At 40.8% G+C, this 19,216-nt stretch overlaps 1 protein-coding gene across 5 annotated transcripts in view; it reads left to right on the plus strand.

The window, feature by feature from the left end:
• ASTN2 (astrotactin 2) overlaps positions 1 to 19,216 on the plus strand; it is a 911,537-nt gene that overhangs the window by 582,706 nt on the left and 309,615 nt on the right. For all 5 annotated transcript variants that reach the window (XM_067743527.1, XM_067743524.1, XM_067743522.1 and 2 more), the window contains 2 exons: positions 1,556 to 1,722; positions 16,782 to 16,970. In XM_067743527.1, coding sequence (XP_067599628.1) covers positions 1,556 to 1,722; positions 16,782 to 16,970 — 356 coding nt within the window. The remainder of the gene's footprint in view (positions 1 to 1,555; positions 1,723 to 16,781; positions 16,971 to 19,216) is intronic.

Here is a 19,216-nt window from a genome sequence, read left to right on the forward strand (position 1 = left end):
GCAGCTTGACAAAGGCCATTTATAACCAACTCTCTCTGTCACCCTTCCTGGCGCCAGTGTCAAATGTCTTGAAGAACTCTCTCGTGCATCTGTAATTATGAATTCTTCTTAGGCAAAATTTAATTTCTAAGAGAGATGACCTTTTTTGGTTATTGTGGTTTTTGTAAATTAATTTTGGGGTGTGTGTTTTGTTATTGATGTTGTTCAGGATGACGGCTTGGGGAGGGGACGAGGGAGCTTTTTGGGAGGAGAGGAACGTTGGGAGGGCGTTTTAATCAGCGATGTCCAGTGATAGATGAGGAGGGCCGGGCTCTGGGTGTTAATCTTGGTGGACAGGAAATGCCAGCAGCGTGACTGAAATTAAAACCTAGTACCTCATTTTCTCTCCCAAACGCGGGAGAATTGGAACTTCTTCTCCATCTGCTGGACTGGAGATGAGCTCAGCCTCATCAAATGATGGGAAACTAAATTAAATAACTAGGTGGTTCTACCGAGGGTATAAGAGCCTCCATTTACGGAGCACTTAGCAGGCACACCCTTAGCTGGGCACACCAGAAGAGCATTCGACTGAGGTCACTCAAGGTTGGAATTGTTGAGCTTTTAAGGGACCAGAGGGCAACCCGTTTGGTTACCTGGAGGAAAGTTCACATGGCCTGGCAGAGGGTTTGATATCATCTGCAGAAGACCTTGGCTGTCAGCTTTAGGAAGATTCGCTTTGTTGTTGTTTAGAATTCATTTATTTATTTAAGCTGGGGAGTGATGCTACTTAGAAATATCACTCTGGAGACCATTAGGAGGATGGTATACAGCAGGCCAGACTGCAGGCCAGCAGACTGTGTAGGAGGCCTTTGTGAAGATGCAGGAGTCTCATTTAGGACTTCAGGTACTAGGATGGAGAAGAGGTGACACATTCAAGACAGGAAGGAAGAGAACTCACATTTGATGAGTACCAAATTTCATGCCAAATTCTAAAGTAAGTTATGCAGCCCCTGTGGTCCAGCTTAAGCTTGACAACAAATCCACAGATGCAGGTGCTAGGCTCGTTTAACAGATAAGGAAGTTGAATCTCAGAGAGGGTGAGTAACTTGCCCCAGATCACACAGGGAGAAGGAGAAGATCTGGAACTTAAACTCATATTGGTAAAAGCTCTTTAAAATATATCTGGCTGCCTCCCATGGTGACCCTATTGGACAATAATAGTAAACACAATAATGATGATGATCCCAGCAATATTAGTATTCATAGCAGCTCACTTTTTCTGTATGGTTGCCGTATGAGCCACAGAGTTCTAAGTACTTTGCACACACTGTCTCCCTTCATTCTCATAATTTTACAAGATATCGACAAAAGCTCCATTTTACAGGTGGGCACACTGAGGTTCAGAGAGGTAAAGGAATTTATCCAAGGCCACACAGCTATTAGGGGGTCAAATGAGACTTTGAACCTGTCTCTACAGTCCCGACACCTGCCTCTTTTCAGAAGGTGGGAGGAGAGGGCATGATGAGACCCTCCACTTCTTCAGCTGTAACCGCCCTGTTGCTGTCTCTCTGAGCAGTGCCCTGAGGAGCTGAGGCCCATGAAGGACGGCTCCGGCTGCTATGACCACTCCAAAGGCATCGACTGCTCCGATGGCTTCAACGGCGGCTGCGAGCAGCTGTGCCTGCAGCAAACACTGCCTTTGCCCTACGATGCCACCTCCAGCACCATCTTCATGTTCTGCGGGTGAGTCTCTGTCCCCGAGGCCCGGCCTCTCCCTTCACAGCAGTGGGAGGGATGCAGGAAAAAGATCAGGAACTACAGCCTGGCCCAGCTGGGACTGACCTTCAGTGAAATGGCCTTTCTTCCTCTGCTTTTTCAGCCCAAGAGGAAAAAGGCAACAATATAACCTTTGGTTGGGGATTGAAAAGAAGAATGGAAGAAGAAAAATAGATAATTGATTAGTGGTTATGGCAGATGGAATCCTTGCTCAGGCTACATCCTAGGGTCAGGATTTTTTTCTGCAAAAGTCTCTTGCCCCTTCTGCATCACCCTGTAGCCACGGTCAGTGTATTTTGGAGACAAAAGCAGGCACCGTGAAGGTGTCCCTGAGAAACCAGCAGGTGTGGTGCTTAAGACCACCGGCTTAGCCTGGGCTTTCAACTTTCTTTCTGCAGGGATTAAGCAGTGCCAAGTTCAGAGGTTACCCCCTCTTTGTCCTAATGCCCCTATCAATAATGATAATTAATTGGGGGAGCTGAGGTGGAAAAGAAACAATGCAGGCAAAGCTCAAAGTTCTCGCTCATGCTAAGAAATCAGCTGAGTTTTAAACTTAGTATGAGACTGAAAGAGGGGGTCACGTTAGGACCAACTTGCTGGGTGACCTGGGACAAGTCACTGTCCCTCTCTGGGCTGCAGTTTGACGACTTGAGATCTTCGGACAACGACGCCTAATAGTTGTTCCAATTTATCTTGTCCTCCTTGTTGAAAAAGTCTGCAGTGGGAGTTACCTCTGCCATGGAGAGCTTCTAGCATAGCATTTGGTCCTCAGCAGTCACTCAAGAAAATGGCAGCCTTTTTTCTTCTCTTCATTCCCTTTCTGATGATGTCTTCATATTAGAAAATTTGCTCATTTTTTGACATTCTGTGACTCAGAAAAATAATTCTTTGCTTGTGCAAGATGGTTGGTCATTGAAGGGTGCTCAGTGCTTTACTAAGATAGAAAAGCAGAATAAAGTGTGAACAAACTTTTCAGTCCTGCGTATTATGAAAGAGGAGGTGGGGGAATGTGTATGGGTTTAATCTCAGTTTAACAGAAAATTAACTTTACCTGCATGGTTCTAGTCCATGGGGTCTGGTTTTCCTCCTGCGGCTAATTTCAGGGTCTCCCCCACCCCAGCCCCAGTTACACTGGGTGCTGCAGGCGCCCTTGAGCGGTTGTTAAAGCAACTTGCTGGAGGCCCTAGATATGTATCAGTCAGATAAATAAGACATAAAGTATTGTATGCAGACGTGAACTTATAGGGTCTCTCCTCAGTTTAAGTGACTGCAGGGCAGTGTTGAGTAAATTATGCGTGGGCTTAAATCTGAGACTTGAATAGTAAATCAGCTGTGTTCTTACCATTGTTATTGCACTTGGGGGGAGAAGTGTCCTTCTGTTGCAAATTATAGTAACAGCAGGGGCAACGGCAGTAATGGATTTTGACTTAGAAACTGTCACCACCGTTCATCCCTAGCCCACTGCAGCAGTCCAGGGGAATCAGTAGACTTGGGTTCTAATCCTAACTCTACCTCTAACTTTCTCTTAAACATCAGGCAACTCTCAGGACCCCTGAACTTCAATTTCTCCATCTCTAAAATTTTAATAATATCTACATTAACATACTGATCTTTGTGAAGATTGCAAAGTACATTTATTACTCCGTTCAGGTTAAGTAATGTGCCCAGGGTCACACGGCTGGTAATGTAGCTTACCAGCTCTCGCTGTGTGACCTTAAGCAGGGTACTTAACATCTCTATGCCTCAGTTTTCTCATCTGTAGAAAAGATGATAATAGCATCTCTCTATAGAGTTGCTATGAGGATTAAATGCATTACATTAATTACATCACAGTTTACATTACTATTTCTAAAGTCCTTTGGAACAGTGCCCTGCACAGAGTTAGCACTAGTGTGTATTTGTTAAATAAAATAGCTAAAGTGAGTGATAGTAATGACAACAGCCCTCCACTTGCTCAGTGACCTGAGGTGCTCAACCTCTTAGTTTCCGGGTCTGTGAGACACGGACAAACTAACCTTCCCTACCCAGAAAGGTCTCTTAAAGTTTTAAGTTAGACTGAATTGGGAGAGGGTGCTATGAGCTGTTGAAGCTCGTCCAAATGCTGATAAACAGGACAAAAAAACGAGACTAAAACCCAGGTCTCCTTAAACCAGCTGCAGTGTCAACATGCTTTGAAAATTGTCTATTAAGGATGCAAATGAGAAGTTAGCCACACTTGTTAGAAGCACTGTAAACAAAACCATTAGCAGGTACTTGTGTGAAAGTTGGTCTAGAGAAGTGGCAGGCTACTGAATTAAACAAGGAAAACAAACCCTCCTCCAGGGGACTTTGTCGACTTGCTCAGAGCTCTGTGCCTTTTCTGAGAGTTTCCTGGGTAGCACAGGTTTAATAAACCTATTTGCAGGCAGGTTAATAATAGCAGCTAACACTTATTAAGCACTTCCTACATGCCATGACTGTGCTAAGTACTTTGATGACATTAGCCCATTGAATTCTCATACCAACTCTACAAGGGAGGTACTAGTATTATTATGATCTCGATTTACTGTCAAGAAAACCAGGCACAGAGGGGCTCAGTGACTTGCTCAAGGTCACACAGCTAAATAAACAGGGGCGTCGAGATTGAAACCCAGTCCACGGGGCTCCAGTATTAGTCAAAACAGATCTGATATCACTCCTGGCCTCTGGCCACTCCCGGCCATGTGGTTTTGAGCAAATCACTAGACATCTCTGAGACTCTTGTTTCATGTAGAATCAGATGTGATTGCAGCAGCATTGTGAGGGTTAATTGAAATCACATGTGCATAGAGTCCAGCACGTGTAAGCACTCACTAAATGGTAGCTATACTTAGTCTGATAGGTATAAAGCCATCTCATTTAATCCTCCAATGACTGAATTGTATGTCCTGTTTCCTGTTCTGTCTCCAGCACATTAGAACAGTGCCTGACACATAGTAGGTGCTCAATTAATAATTGTGAAATTAAGTTCCTCAATTGACACGGCTAAGGAAGTTGTTCGCAGTCTGGCCTTTTCAGCTGTATTTCCAGTTACGTCCCTATTCCTGAATTAGGCATCTTGGCTTCAGCTTCTGGAGTGTTCAGCATTGTTTCCTCTGCTTCTCCTCCTCTCTTCCCCCCACTACCCCCCATTTGTCCGTGGCCCTTTAGCTTGAATGCTCTGTTTCATCTTCAAGTCTTGGTATAGATCTTAACCTTCTTCAGCCAGTCTTCTCTGAGTCTCAAGAGAAGTCCAAAAGTGAGATGTGTAGTTACCGTGGAGCTGGGTATATAATGCCTTGCCCTTTAAAATGGATACCATTTAAATGTTGGCTTAATATTTACCAAATCTTAATATTTATAGGAAAGACTGTTTTTCTTGTCTTATATTAGTTTGTTTTTTTTTGTTTTTTCTTTTCTACCCATAGGGCCTTCTTACCAGGGAAGGGCCATTGACATTTTGTCTCCAATTCTAATTTATCCCAGTGAAATCTTGACGCCTCTTGCAGACTGGACCGCTGGCTGGCTGTTCTGGTTGTCAGCCCTAGTCAGGTCAAGTTCCTCAAAACTGAGTAAAGCATCCTTTCTCTGGAGTCACACAGCCCCCTGCCCCAAGCTTCTCACTGTCGCAGCCTCACTGCTGTGTTGACTTACCTGCTTTCCTGTCTGGTCCCTGTCACACTGCAGACTCCTCATGAGCAGAGACTAGGTCTTAATCACCTGTGTGTCCCCATTGTCACTGCTTGCCCAAGGACTTTTTCAAAGCCATAACTGTCGAATTAAAGAATTCATCCACCTAAGATTTGCTGCCCCAACTCTGTGCCTGGTCTTTTGTGGGGTGATAAGAATGCAAAGAAGCATTGAGTACAAGTCCTTGCCCACCAGGGGCAAAGTGGACTCTGAGGACAGGTGTTTGAGCCTCACTTGGTCCTGATTGATGTTGATAGACTACAGGTAACAGTAGGGTAAGAGAAGCAGGTGGATTTGAGATAGGTTGAAAAGGTCATTGTATACTAAGATGAAACATTTAGAATGAATCTTATGGGTGAGGAAGCATTTCTTCTCTCCAAGACCCACACAAGTTACCTAGCAACCAAGTTTGTTTCATTTGTACAAGTGTTTACAGCATATACCGTGCATTCTTCCAAGAGAAGTTAATATTATCCACATGAATCCAACCTATAAAAAATGGATAATATAAAGATATGACAGGACGGATAAGAGCCATTTGTAAGGAGAGAAAGGGAAAGGGAGAAAATGGTTTCAGGAGCCTGAAATGGGAGAATTACTCAATGTGAGATAAGTTTAGCACTGTTTGTCTTGGCAACCAAAGAAAGCAGAAAAAAACATGGTGGATTATAGAATTGTCCTTGCTTGAGAAAAGGAAGTTTGCAGTTTTGGGGTTTTTGCTTTGCTTTGTTTTGTTTTCCAGAGGATGTACTCCTTTTCCTGACATAATTTGCTAAGAGAGATGTTTCCTGTATATACCTATATAAGAAGTAGTGAACAATGCCATCAACAGTTTTGAGGTTTCAGTCTTTCTCACATCATTTAGAGGAGAAAACTGAGGCCCAGAAGGGTCTCACAGCCAGTGAGGAGGTGAAATTGGGATAAGAGATGTCCCAGGCTACTCTATTCTAATCTATTGAATATACTTAATATATATTATACTTAAATATACTTGATATATATATATATATATACACTTAAATATACTTGAATATACTTGAATATACTTAAATATAATTTACTTTAAAGTGAAGTGAAAATGTATGTAAAAATACGGACTCAAAGAGCACATCCAGCCTCAACAGTCCTTGCTAGGCTATCTGTTTAATGTCATTTTTATGTGATTTTAGGAGGGAGAGGAGATAAATACATGTGTTTAATAGCCATTGTTAACTGGAAGCCTCTTATTTTCATTGCCAAAGCTGAAATTGGCTCTAATAATGGAAAACACTGACCTAGAGAATGCAGACAGAGACTTTAACTTTCACTGTCAGTAACTAGTTGCAGAGGTATGGGGGATATTCACTCACGCACTTGTTTTGTTGTAGTTTCAAATTTTAGGCTAGGCCTGACCTCTGACCTCTCCGACTGCTAATGGAAAGATGGGGCTTTACCGCTCAGAGTGGACGTAGAACGTGCGCTTGCCAGCTTCTTGTCACAAAAGTACAACCTTGCACTCTCAGCTGTTTGAAACATTTGCAAGAGCTCAGGTGCGAGACATACTCACAGACAACTGATGGAAGCACGCAAAGTCCAGCCATTCATTCAGACAGGTGTTTTCCTATGTGGGTCCTGTGAAACATTAGTTCCATGAGATGCTCAAAGACAGAAAAAGGGAAGTTCCAGTGGTCAAGCCCACATGGAAGGTCTGCCCTCTAGAACTGTCTCTTGAAGGTTCACAGGGCACCTGAGGATAATAAAAGCTCGAAGTCCTGCAGTGGTCAAACATATCATATTTTGTTGGTTCTAAAGTACCCAGATTTTTCCACATTTTAACATTTTTGAGATTAGGATGTATTTTACTATTGATGGTTTGACAGAGTTTAATTAAAAATTGTTTTTTCTTTCTTAGTGTTAGGTGAAATGCTAGTGTTTCTTATAGGTGTTGAGGGTCTTAGAGTAGATAAAATATTTTACATAATTTAGCCCAAGGTTCTCCATGGCATTCCTTTCCCTTACCTTCCTTTTCCTCTCCTTCCTTCTTTTCTGAATAATACTCTTGAGTATGTTACCTTCAAAATGGCTTTTCTAGAAACTCTAAATTTTTCCCTTGAGTGAAACCTGCAGACAGAGGCCACTCTGACAAGAGTTTTACTAATCTTCACACTGGTTAATGTTGGGACAGTCCTGAGAACCTTCATGAGAAACATTAGTGGGGTCCATGTGGCTGAAGGCCTTAACTGCTAGGTCACAGAGGGCCCTGGTCCTGATTGACCCCAGAGTGGGATTTCTTACAGGTGTCAGGAACAGCAAAGCTGAGAAAACGCCTGCTTCTCTCTTGCCTTGGTGGTAGGATGCTAAGATTCATCCCTAACCTTAGTCCAAGTCCATGTGGTATGCAGTTTCTTGAGCTCTTCTTACCCTTAACTTTGCTCTATTCTCTTTTTTTTTTTTTTTTTCTGGGATTTGATTCCCTTCCCCATTTAAAAAAAAGTTTCTAGTCTATGCATTTCATTACATAATTGTATTGATTCCATAGCCATTGAGGAATGAATGAATGAATGCGCAGGTAACTACGTGAATAAATAACTAAATACCCTGCCTTGAGAATGTGTATAAATGCCATTTCTCTTAGGCCCCAGTTTCTGTTTTTTGAAGAACAAGCAGATTGGAAGCAGTCATTTGTGCTAAAGTGGAAGGAGCCCTAGATTTGGAGGAAGAAGATCCAAGTCCAGGTCCTGGCTTTTCCAAAGCGCTCGTGTGATCTTGGTCAAGGGATTTAAAATGCCAAGCCTCAGGGTCCTTGGTGGCAATGTCAGAATGAAAGTACCCATCTCATGGCATTGCTGTAAGGATTAAATAAAACATGCTCTTGGCTAAAAATGTATAAGATTTTGTGGTACGGGCTCTGAATCCCCATCCAATTCTAGTATTCTCTGTAATGTGATGGGTGTGTTCAGGGTAACACATTCACTGCCTTCAGCTAAAATGCCCGGTTTATATCTCTGTACTTATTTTATTTTATGTTTTTCATTTTGGCATATGTATAAATATAGTTTCATGCAGATCTTGGCTGGTTTCCTGTGAGCCTACACTCTTTAGAATTTCTGTAAGAAAATCTCCCAGACGACAGAATGTTCTAAAGGAGCTGTATAATTATGTCGCATGGTACAAAAATAAGATTAAAAAAAAAAAATAGAAACCAACAACTAAATAGACCTTTGCATAAATCATCCTGTGCCCTGAGGTGGCTTGAAGGAAAGAGTTGCTCACGTTTTAAAACTCAAAGGTTCACTTGCATTTATGAGTTCTTTCTCTCTCTCTCTCTCTCTCTCTTGCTCTCTCCCTCTCTCTCCCCCTACATCTCTAAGGGTCTTACTAAGCGAACCTGGCCTTTTATCTCCCTTCCTTCCTCTCGTGCTGAGCCACAGTCTTTTCTCACCCCCAGGCAAAAGAAAATCACCATGCATCTACAGTTGTAATATGGCTAAAGTCGTACACACACATACACACACATTCATATACACACTTCTTGAAATAGGAACTCCAGGTTTAATTCCTAGCACCACCATTGCCAAGGTATATCTCCATGGGCAAGTCACTTCACTTCTCTAAACTTTAGTTTTCTTATCTGAAAATGGGAGCAACAACTCCTTGTGAAGTTTGTATATTAGTTTCCTAGTGCTTCCGCAATGCATTACCACAAACTTAGTACCTTAAAACAATACATATTTACTATTTTATGGTTCTGGAGGGCAGAAGTTCTAAAATCTAGGCATCGGCAGAACTTCAAGGCCGGAGACATAGTCTCTGTGTCTGCTTGTCTGTCTGTCTCTTTCCTCTGCTTCCAAGTTATATCTCCTTCTCTGATCCTGTCACTCTTCTCTACCTCATATGCTCCTATAAGGACCCTTTTGATTACATTGAGTCCACCCAGGTAATCCAGAATAATTTTCCCATCTCAAAATTCTTAACTTAGGGCTTCCCTGGTGGCGCAGTGGTTGAGAGTCCGCCGGCCGATGCGGGGGATGCGGGTTCGTGCCCCGGTCCGGGAAGATCCCACATGCCGCGGAGCGGCTGGGCCCGTAAGCCATGGCCGCTGAGCCTGCGCGTCTGGAGCCTGTGCTCCTCAACAGGAGAGGCCACAACAGTGAGAGGCCTGCGTACCGCAAAAAAAAAAAAAAAAAATCAGAAAAGGGTAACTCTGTTGGCTTTAAGAAATCTGGATCTAGAAAGAGGCCAGCAACTAAGATCTGAGAACCACTGGAAGTAAATGTACATTCTCTGGGAAGTGTAAATTGGCTAATAGATTAAGCACAATCATAGGTAATACTAGCATAATCACAGTAACATTAATCATCATCATCACAGTAGCTGATGCATTAATTGGCCACTACATCATAGATCCTATTTTATCCTTTATGTAAGTTATCTCTAATTCTCACATCAGCCCTATGATAAGGATTATTATCCCCATTTCATCGATAATGACAGTGAGGCCTAGGGTCGTTAACAGACTTGATCAGGGTCACACAGCTGGGAAGTGGTACAGCCTCTATTTGATCACAGCTTTAAGTAGATCCAGAATCTGAACTTGACATTTTGTGCCTCCTTTAGGTAAGGGGGCCTGGAATGTCAATAAATTCACCAAAGTAGAAATTATACAGGCTACATTCTCAGACTAGAATGTGATAATATTAGATATTAACAGCAATCTATCTAGCATATGAATCTATATATTTGGGAATTACAAAAAGCAACCTTCTAAATAACACTTGGGTAAATAAAATCAAACTTAAATGATCACCTCTTTAGCAATGAGCAGGAGCTGGAAAGCTGCATATCAAACTCATGGAATAGAGGCAAAGCAGTAGTCAGAAGCTCCATGACATTTACTAAGAAGAAAGAAAGACCGAAAATAAACAAATGAAGCATTCAACTCCAGAAGCCAGAAAAAGAGTTATAAAACAAACTCAGAGAAATCAGCAGGAAGGAATTAATACAAGTAAAAGCTGAAATAAATGAAATAGAAAAAAAAAGGAGCCTTGCCAATAAAATGCAAAAGCTTCTTCGAAGGAGAGAGAGAGAACACAAACACATTAGTAATGAGCTAGGGGCATAACCATAGAAGCACAGAAGATAAAACAAAGTTAATGAGAAGACTGTGTGCAAATTTATGCCAATAAATTTAAAAGTCTTGATAAAATGCATTATTTCCTTAGAAAATATAAATTACCAAGTTTGAGTCATGATGCTGTAGAAAATCTAAATAGCCAAATATAATAAAGTGATAAGAGAGCTAAATGTCTACAATTAAAAAGAAGACATCAGCCCAGGTGATTTTATATGCAGGTCTTACCAAATCATCAAGGAACGAATAACCTCTATCTTATGTAAACTGATCCAGAGAAAGAAAATAAAGGACAGTTTTCTAATTTATTCCATAATCCTAGCATAACCTGAATACCCAAACTGGCCAAATATATACTCATTCATCTGGTTGATGTATTAGAACTGATGGGCTCCTTCTGTGGTAGGATGAAAGATCAACTTTCAAAAATCAAGAATAACTTTCCTCAGTATCAGCAATAACTAACTAGAAAACATAAGGGAAAACAAACATGAAAACTGATCATATTCCTCAAGTGGAAAATACTGTAATAATAGAAGCTGTCACTCTACTATATCCTTGTGCACGCTGTATTTCAGACACAACTCATTTAATCCTCACAGTGGCTCTGTGTGGTGGGAACTTCTTCATAGATAAGCAAAGGAAGTACAGAGAGGTTAAGCATTTTGTCCAGGGTCACACAGCAAAAAATGGTGGAATCTGGATTTGGACTATTGTGGTCTGGATCCAAAACACCTGCTTGTAACCTCTACCATAGTGCATTGCATAAATACCTATGAATAAACCCCCAGAAGATATGTGCAATATTTTTATGACCTAAAGTCTAAAACTTCAGTGAAGGTTTTAAAAGAACACTTGCTAAATGGAGATGCAAACTATGTTTCTGAATTAGAAGACTCCGAACTGTAAAGATGCTGTATCAATCAGCCAGGATAAGATAGGCTATGTTGCTGTAACAAGTGAAGCCTCCCAAACCAGGAGATTGTACACAAAAGTTGATTTCTGGTTCACACAAGGTCCATTGTAATTGAGGCAGCATTCTTCCATCCTGCAGTATTGATCTGGAACACGTGATCTACAAGCTTGCCGTAGCAAGGGAAGAGAGGGCTTGAGAGTCATGCAACATGTTTGTAAGGGCTGGATCTGCAATGACTTATATCACAGCAACACAGATTCCATCTCTCAGAATCCCTTCACATGGTCCCTTAAACCCAACTGCAAGGGCAGCTTAGATGCGTAGTCTACAGGGTGTCCACAAAGAGGATCCAGTGTGGTGAACATAAGACATCATCTCTGCCACAGTTGTCAACAGTGCTCAGCACAGAGTTGACTCTCAGTGCGTATGTCTTACAGGAAAAAAAAATTAACAACTTTCCCCCATTTAGTCTACAAATTCAATTTAGACAACCCAAAATTCCACTAAAGTTTTACATGAAATTTGACAAAACAACTCTAAACCTTATCTGAAGGGAAAAATGAGTAAGAACAGTGAGGAAATTTTGAAATAGGAAATTAGTGTTCTTGACAGGGAGAAGACTTACCTTGCTACATGCAAAACATGCCATAAAACTCTATTAATGAAAATAGTGCTGAATTATTGCAGGCATATACAGATAATTAAATAAAATTTCCAACTGTGTATATGTGGTACATATAAGGATTTAATACATGACAAAAAGGCATTTCACACTACTTAGGGAAGGGATGGCTCCTTCAGATGCTCATCTACCCATTTTAAAAATAATTAAGTTAAAATAACCACTCCCACCATGCACAAAAATAAATGCCACACAGATTAAATAGCCAAAGATGAAAAAACTATATAAATACTACAAGAATATAAAGAAAGATTGGGTTTTTTTAGCATCTTTGTGGCTTCCTAAGCATCACACAAAATTCAAAAGCAATAAAGGACCAGGATAAAGAGGTTATAAGACATCAAAAGCAATATTAAAATGCAAGTACAGACTGGAAGAAATTTTGGAAGGTGAAAGATAATTACTGAGAAAATATGCAAAACATATACAAACCAATAAGGAAAAAGACAAGTCTCACAAAACATGGATGGATAATGAGAAATACAAATGACCATGGCATGAAAAGATGAACCTCACCAGTAATCAGGGAAATGCAAAACCAAACAAAAATGATGAATTTTTGACATCCCAGGTTGGCAATAATGAACGTGACAGATGTGGAGAAATGAGTTCTGTCATTCATCAGTGAGAGGATTGTAAACTGGCAGTGCCTCTACAGATAGCCATTTAGTAGATCTATCAAAATTTAAAAATTCATAAAACATTGATCTAGCAATCCCTCTTTTAAGAATCTGTTTTATAAAAAATAAACTCAAAATGGATTAAAGACCTAAATGTAAGGCCAAACACTATCAAACTCTCAGAGGAAAGCATAGGCAGAACATTCTATGACATAAATCACAGAAAGACCCTTTTAGACCCACCTCCTAGAGAAATGGAAATAAAAGCCAAAATAAACAAATGGGACCTAAGGAAACTTCAAAGCTTTTGCACAGCAAAGGAAAACATAAACAAGATGAAAAGACTACCCTCAGAATGGGAGAAAATATTTGCCAATGAAGCAACTGACAAAGGATTAATCTTCAAAATATACAAGCAGCTCATGCAGCTCAATATCAAAAAACAAACAACCCAATCCAAAAGTGGGCAGAGACCTAAATAGACATTTCTCCAAAGAAGACATACAGATTGCCAACAAACATATGAAAGGATGCTCAACATCACTAATCATTAGAGAAATGCAAATCAAAACTACAGTGAGGTATCACCTCACACCAGTCAGAATGGCCATCATCAAAAAATCTACAAACAATAAATGCTGGAGAGGGTGTGGAGAAAAGGGAGCCCTCTTGCACTGTTCGTAAGAATGTAAATTGATACAGCCACTATGGAGAACAGTATGGAGGTTCCTCAAAAAACTAAATAGAACTACCATACAACCCAGCACTTCCACTACTGGGCATATACCCTGAGAAAACCATAATTCAAAAAGAGTCATGCACCACAATGTTCATTGCAGGTCTATTTACAATAGCCAGGACATGGAAGCAACCTAAGTGACCATCGACAGATGAATGGATAAAGAAAGTGTGGCACATATATACAATGGAATATTACTCAGCCATAAAAAGAAACTAAATTGAGTTATTTGTAGTGAGGTGGATGGACCTAGAGACTGTCATACAGAGTGAAGTAAGTCAGAAAGAGAAAAATAAATACTGTAAGCTAACACATATATATGGAATCAAAAAAAAAAAAAGGTGCTGAAGAACCTAGGGACAGGACAGGAATAAAGACACAGACATAGAGAATGGACTTGAGGACACAGGGAGGGGGAAGGGTAAGCTGGGACAAAGTGAGAGAGTGGCATGGACATATATACACTACGAAATGTAAAATAGATAGCTAGCGGGAAGCAGCCGCATAGCACAGGCAGATCAGCTCGGCGCTTTGTGACCACCTAGAGAGCTGGGATAGGGAGGGTGGGAGGGAGACGCAGAGGGAGGAGATATGGGGATGTATGTATATGTATAGCTGATTCACTTTTTTATAAAGCAGAAACTAATACACCATTGTAAAGCAATTATGCTCCACTAAAGATGGTAAAAAAAAAAATCTGTTTTATAGAAACACACACATGCATAGTGATATATGTACAAAATTCTTCACTGTGGCACCATTTGTAATAACAAACAGCTATAAACAACCAAAATGCCCATCAATAAAGATTAGGTAAAATCATTATGGTACATTCATACTGCGCAATGCCAAACAGTCATTAAAAAGATTGATCTGTATGTATACTGATTTGAAAAGATCTCCAAGAAATTAGGTACAAATGCATATCTCACAACAATGTATAGGGTAATTCTGTTTATGAGTTTATTATGAAAATTATAATTTTAAAATATACATGATATAAAAATTAAAATAATATATTTTATATTATAAAAAGTGTAATATATATATAGTAGATCTCTAAATGCAGTAAAAAACCCTACAGGAATACATAATTACTAACAATGATGACCGCTGGAACAGGAAGTAAGGATATGTGTGGAGTGGAGTGAGAAATGAAGAACTTCTGTGTTTTACTCTATAGACTTTGATAATATCTAATCTTTTACAACAACAATGTATTCATTCATAGGTGTACACGTGTGTGTGTGTGTGTGTGTGTGTGTGTGTGTACGTATGTGTATGTGTGAGAGAGGCGGGTGGGGTGAGGGAGAGAGAGAAGAGGGTGAGCTCTACCCAGTATGTCATTTCTCGTATTTGCTAGGAACCTTTTGGAATACATGGATGGAACTATACTTTATTGAGAACTTACCATATACTTTGCACATTTATATAACTCACATTATCTGTACTGCAACTTTATGACGGGAGAGTTGCATGTATTTAATAGATGCAAAAAGAAGACAGGATAGACTTGACCAAGGTACCAAGATAGCCCTCCTTCCAAGAACTTTCCACTGTACTTCGGGCAGGAGCATGTAAACATTGGAAAGACAGTCGGTGCATCTGTGCAATACACTGGGAGTTAGAGGAAAACAAGGACAGAGTGACAGCTTGCTTCAGACGTAAGGTGTTCCTGAGTTTTCAATAGGGGTGATCTTGGGTCATGTTTTCAGCTCTGCCTGCCTACTTCCTGCCTTCAGTTGGGTTCTGTGTCTCTAGCATCAGCTAGTGGTTCCTGCAGACTGGGTACACTTTCTTCCCAAACCATGTCACAGAGCCCCTCCCTTCTCCCACATGAGCCTTTTTGCAGTCAGATTCAATAGATCTTCACTTCATCCCATGGGAGAAAGGCCGATAGGAGACTGACTACTTTCTACTGACTCCAATTAGCATAGTGTAACCAGGGTCATGTGATGCAAATAAGAACAACTGTATTTGGAAAAGACAAGTGAGGGAAAAGTTACCTTTGTTGCTGGACAGACCTGATACTGAACGCCAGCTTTGCCACTTACTCGTGGTGTGACATGCTTTATTTCATGGCTCTTCCTGTTGCTCTCTGTAAAGCAGGAATGATGATACTACCTTTTTCGTGGTTAGAAAATAAACATACAAAGTGCCTAGTCAGTAGCATATGCTCAATAAGTAAATAGCACCATTGCCACCATGACAACCTCTCTATATTTATTTTGTTAAGTACACTTCAATTCCTAACTGTTTATGCAGTCAGTGTATCATGGAACCTCATAGCAGCCTAGTGGATTCATGTAGGGTAGTAGTGTCTACCCCCTTTTACAGATGAGGAAACTGGAGACCAAAGATGTAACATGATTTGCCTGGTTCACATATGTCACAAGGAACAAAGATGACATTTTACAGCTATCTTCAATCGTACAGCCTGTTCTCTTGTGTGTCTTATTTCTTATGTGCACCCTACCCTCAGTGCCTAGCGAAGGACCATGAACAGATAGACATTCACAGAATTTCAGTTTCTGAATTGATTTTCTCATAGGCTAGGACCTCTGCTTTCTCTTTTCCCCCCATGCCTCTCTAAGAGATTTCTTTCCCACTGTAAACATCCCAAATTGCAAATATTTTTTCCACACCCCATTCACATGCCTGTTTGGGCCATCGTGGAGCCCATCCCAGTTTCAAAGGCTTGTCAAGGGCCCTTCTGCTGTCAGGATTAGGTAGTTAGAGACCAACAGAGGCTGCTAACATTGCTAATTGAACAGAAGCTGTGGCTGCTGCCCCCCTGCCCCCTCCCCCCCATGCGCTGTCCATGGTCCTGGAAGGATCACCTCTGAGCTACAAGGGCAATAAAAACCTTGTTTTTGCTGCAGTCTTCAACCTTGGCCAGCAGATACACTGGAAATAGGTTCTGGTTTGAGAAGCTAGTTGATAATTCCCTGTGAATTGGTCTCTCATGCTTTTTAAGGTTTGTGTGTTCATGGAAAACAGTTTTTAAATTTGCTTTGTGTATGGATGTGCTCTCTGACGTCCCCCTCAACTCCTCCAAAATGTCACAGATGACTTTCCTTGAATTTACCAATTTGCAGGATTAATGTGCTTCTCTCTAGACACCTGTGCCCTAGATAGCTTCCAGCCAGAATAGCTGTATGCATTCCTAAATTCTGACCTGTTTTGCAGGCAAAGGAGGCCTTGATTTTAGGTCACCCCCGATGGGGGCATTCAGCATGCGAGCTAACTCTTGGCCCTGTTTTATCATGCAGTTGTGTGGAGGAGTTCAAGCTGGCTCCTGACGGAAAATCCTGCCTAATGCTCTCAGATGTCTGCGAGGGCCCCAAGTGCCTCAAACCTGATTCCAAGTTCAACAACACCCTCTTTGGAGAGATGCTACATGGTTACAACAACCGGACGCAGCATGTGAACCAAGGCCAAGTCTTCCAGATGACCTTTAGGTATGGGACAGACACCTGCACTTCACTCGCCAAGTCACTGACCCAAAATCTGGGCAGGGGGAGGAAGCCATGGGCACCATGGAATAGAGGTCTATTACACTGGTCAGCATCTCCCCCAAATCACTAATGCCTATGCATGAAGTAGCAGCAGTCAGCAAAGTCCATTCCCTGAAGTTCTTTTTCCACTCACCTATCCTTTATTTATCCCACCCTCCCATTTTCTAACTCTATCCACATATTTGCAATTCAATCTTAAATCATCCTGTAAGTACAGTTAATGGAATTTCTAATGTGATTAATCTTTCCGTCTATTAAAAATAAGTATCTTATGTAGGCTATTCAGGCAGTTCAAAAATAAAGACATTTAATGAACGAGAAAATAAATTTTCCATCACCCAGAAATAGCCAGAATTAACATTTTCTTGAACATTCTCAAAACACCTCTCTCTCTCTTTCCCTCTCTATCTGTGTATCAGTGTACACACACACACACACACACACACACCCCACACACAAACACATAAACATGCCAACTCTCAGTAAAGCTGTTTAGGAATTGCTTTTTTTGCTCATCGGTATGTCAAAGACCTCTTTCCCTGTTAATAAATACAGAGGTGCATGTGAAATTAAAAGACTGAGACTACTCTCACATAAGAATAAACAGAGGGACTGGGTTGGCCAAATTTTATGAAGATTAGACATGCAGTGTACTTCTGAATGTCTTCTTGGGAGAGTTGAAGAAACTGGGGCTGTTCTATCTGAAGAAGAAAGGCCTTAGGTGGGATTTATTCATGCCTCAAAAACTGAAAGCCATAAGATGGTAGCATGAGAAGAACTGTTCTGTGTATAAGAAGTGATTATCTTAAAAAAAAAAAAACTATACTTTGAGACAGTTTTGCATAAAAATGCAATAGGATATTATCACAAAGAAGGGTTCTCCCTACCATTTGAGGTCATGTCAACAAAAGTCAGAACTGGTAAGAAACATCACCGTTATAATCATCCTCGTCTTCATCCTGTCATCTCACTAATAATAATTGTAAAAATAATAATAATAACTGTGATTGTAGTAGGAGTGGCTACTATTTAGCAGGAAATACTCTATATGTCAAACTCTTCGGTAAGTATTTTAAAAAATAATAATAACCACTAACACCAATTTAGTACATGCAGTGGGCATTCAGAGCACTTTCCATTCCTTAATTTAATGTCATCCTCACAATGGCCCCGTGAAGCAGAGGCTCTTGCCATCCCCTTTATACAGATGAGAAGTGGCAGTGTTAAGTGACTTTCCCAAATCCCCCTTATAGGAAGTAAAAGAGCCAGGGTAGTACCATTTTAGCTTCACAATGAAAACCCTTTGAGATACCACAGCCTCCATTTTACAGTTGAAAAGTCAACACCAGAGAGGTAAACTGACTTTCTCAAAGTCACCATCTACTGAGGGGGGTAGTGAGGATTCAGATGTATATCTGGCTGACTCCAAAGCCCTGCTCTTATCTTGTAATCCAACATACCTTATCACTTCCCATTTTATAGAACTAGAATGAAAATGTGAATTCCATAAAACTATTCATCTATGTAGTTATCACCTGCTCTTTGAGCACCTGCTATGTCCCAGGTACCATGCTTCAGACCCTGTGGTGCTTAGGTATAGTGTGTGTGTGTGTGTGTGTGTGTGTGTGTGTGTGTAATCTTAAGTACTTAATTTGTGGCAGGAATTATGAAGTAAAGATGCAGTGTTCCAGGTAATCAGTTAACAGTGGGATCTAATTTAGTTGGAGTAGAGTGTGTGCGTGGCAGAGGGGGAGTACATCTATTGGATTAGAAAACAGTAAGGCTCACAGTCTACCTTGAAGAGGAAGTGTTATTTAACTAATACCTGGAAGATGAGTTGAGCTAGCATTGTAAAAGGTTTCAAGCAGAGACAGATATTCTAAGAAGGAAAAGAACTTGGTTGGTTTCAGGAGAGGAAGAACGTGGTGTGGTTGAAGCTGAGTAAATATGGGATGTGAAGCCAGAGGGGTAAGCAGTGACAGATTATGGGGGTCTTGCAGGCAAAGTCTTTATTCTAGTAGCAAAGAGGAGAACTCCTAAATGGTTAAAAGAGGGGAATATGTCATGATTGCATTGTATGTTTTGACTTCATGGTAGCTGTGCGGAAGTAGATTGCAATGAGGGTGGAAAGGAAGACAGTGGAATGGGGTCAATTAGGTGTCTGTTGTGGAAGCTACTTGAAAATGTTA

The sequence above is a fragment of the Pseudorca crassidens genome, chromosome 7 (genome assembly GCF_039906515.1).
Source record: "Pseudorca crassidens isolate mPseCra1 chromosome 7, mPseCra1.hap1, whole genome shotgun sequence".
NCBI lineage: Eukaryota > Metazoa > Chordata > Mammalia > Artiodactyla > Delphinidae > Pseudorca > Pseudorca crassidens.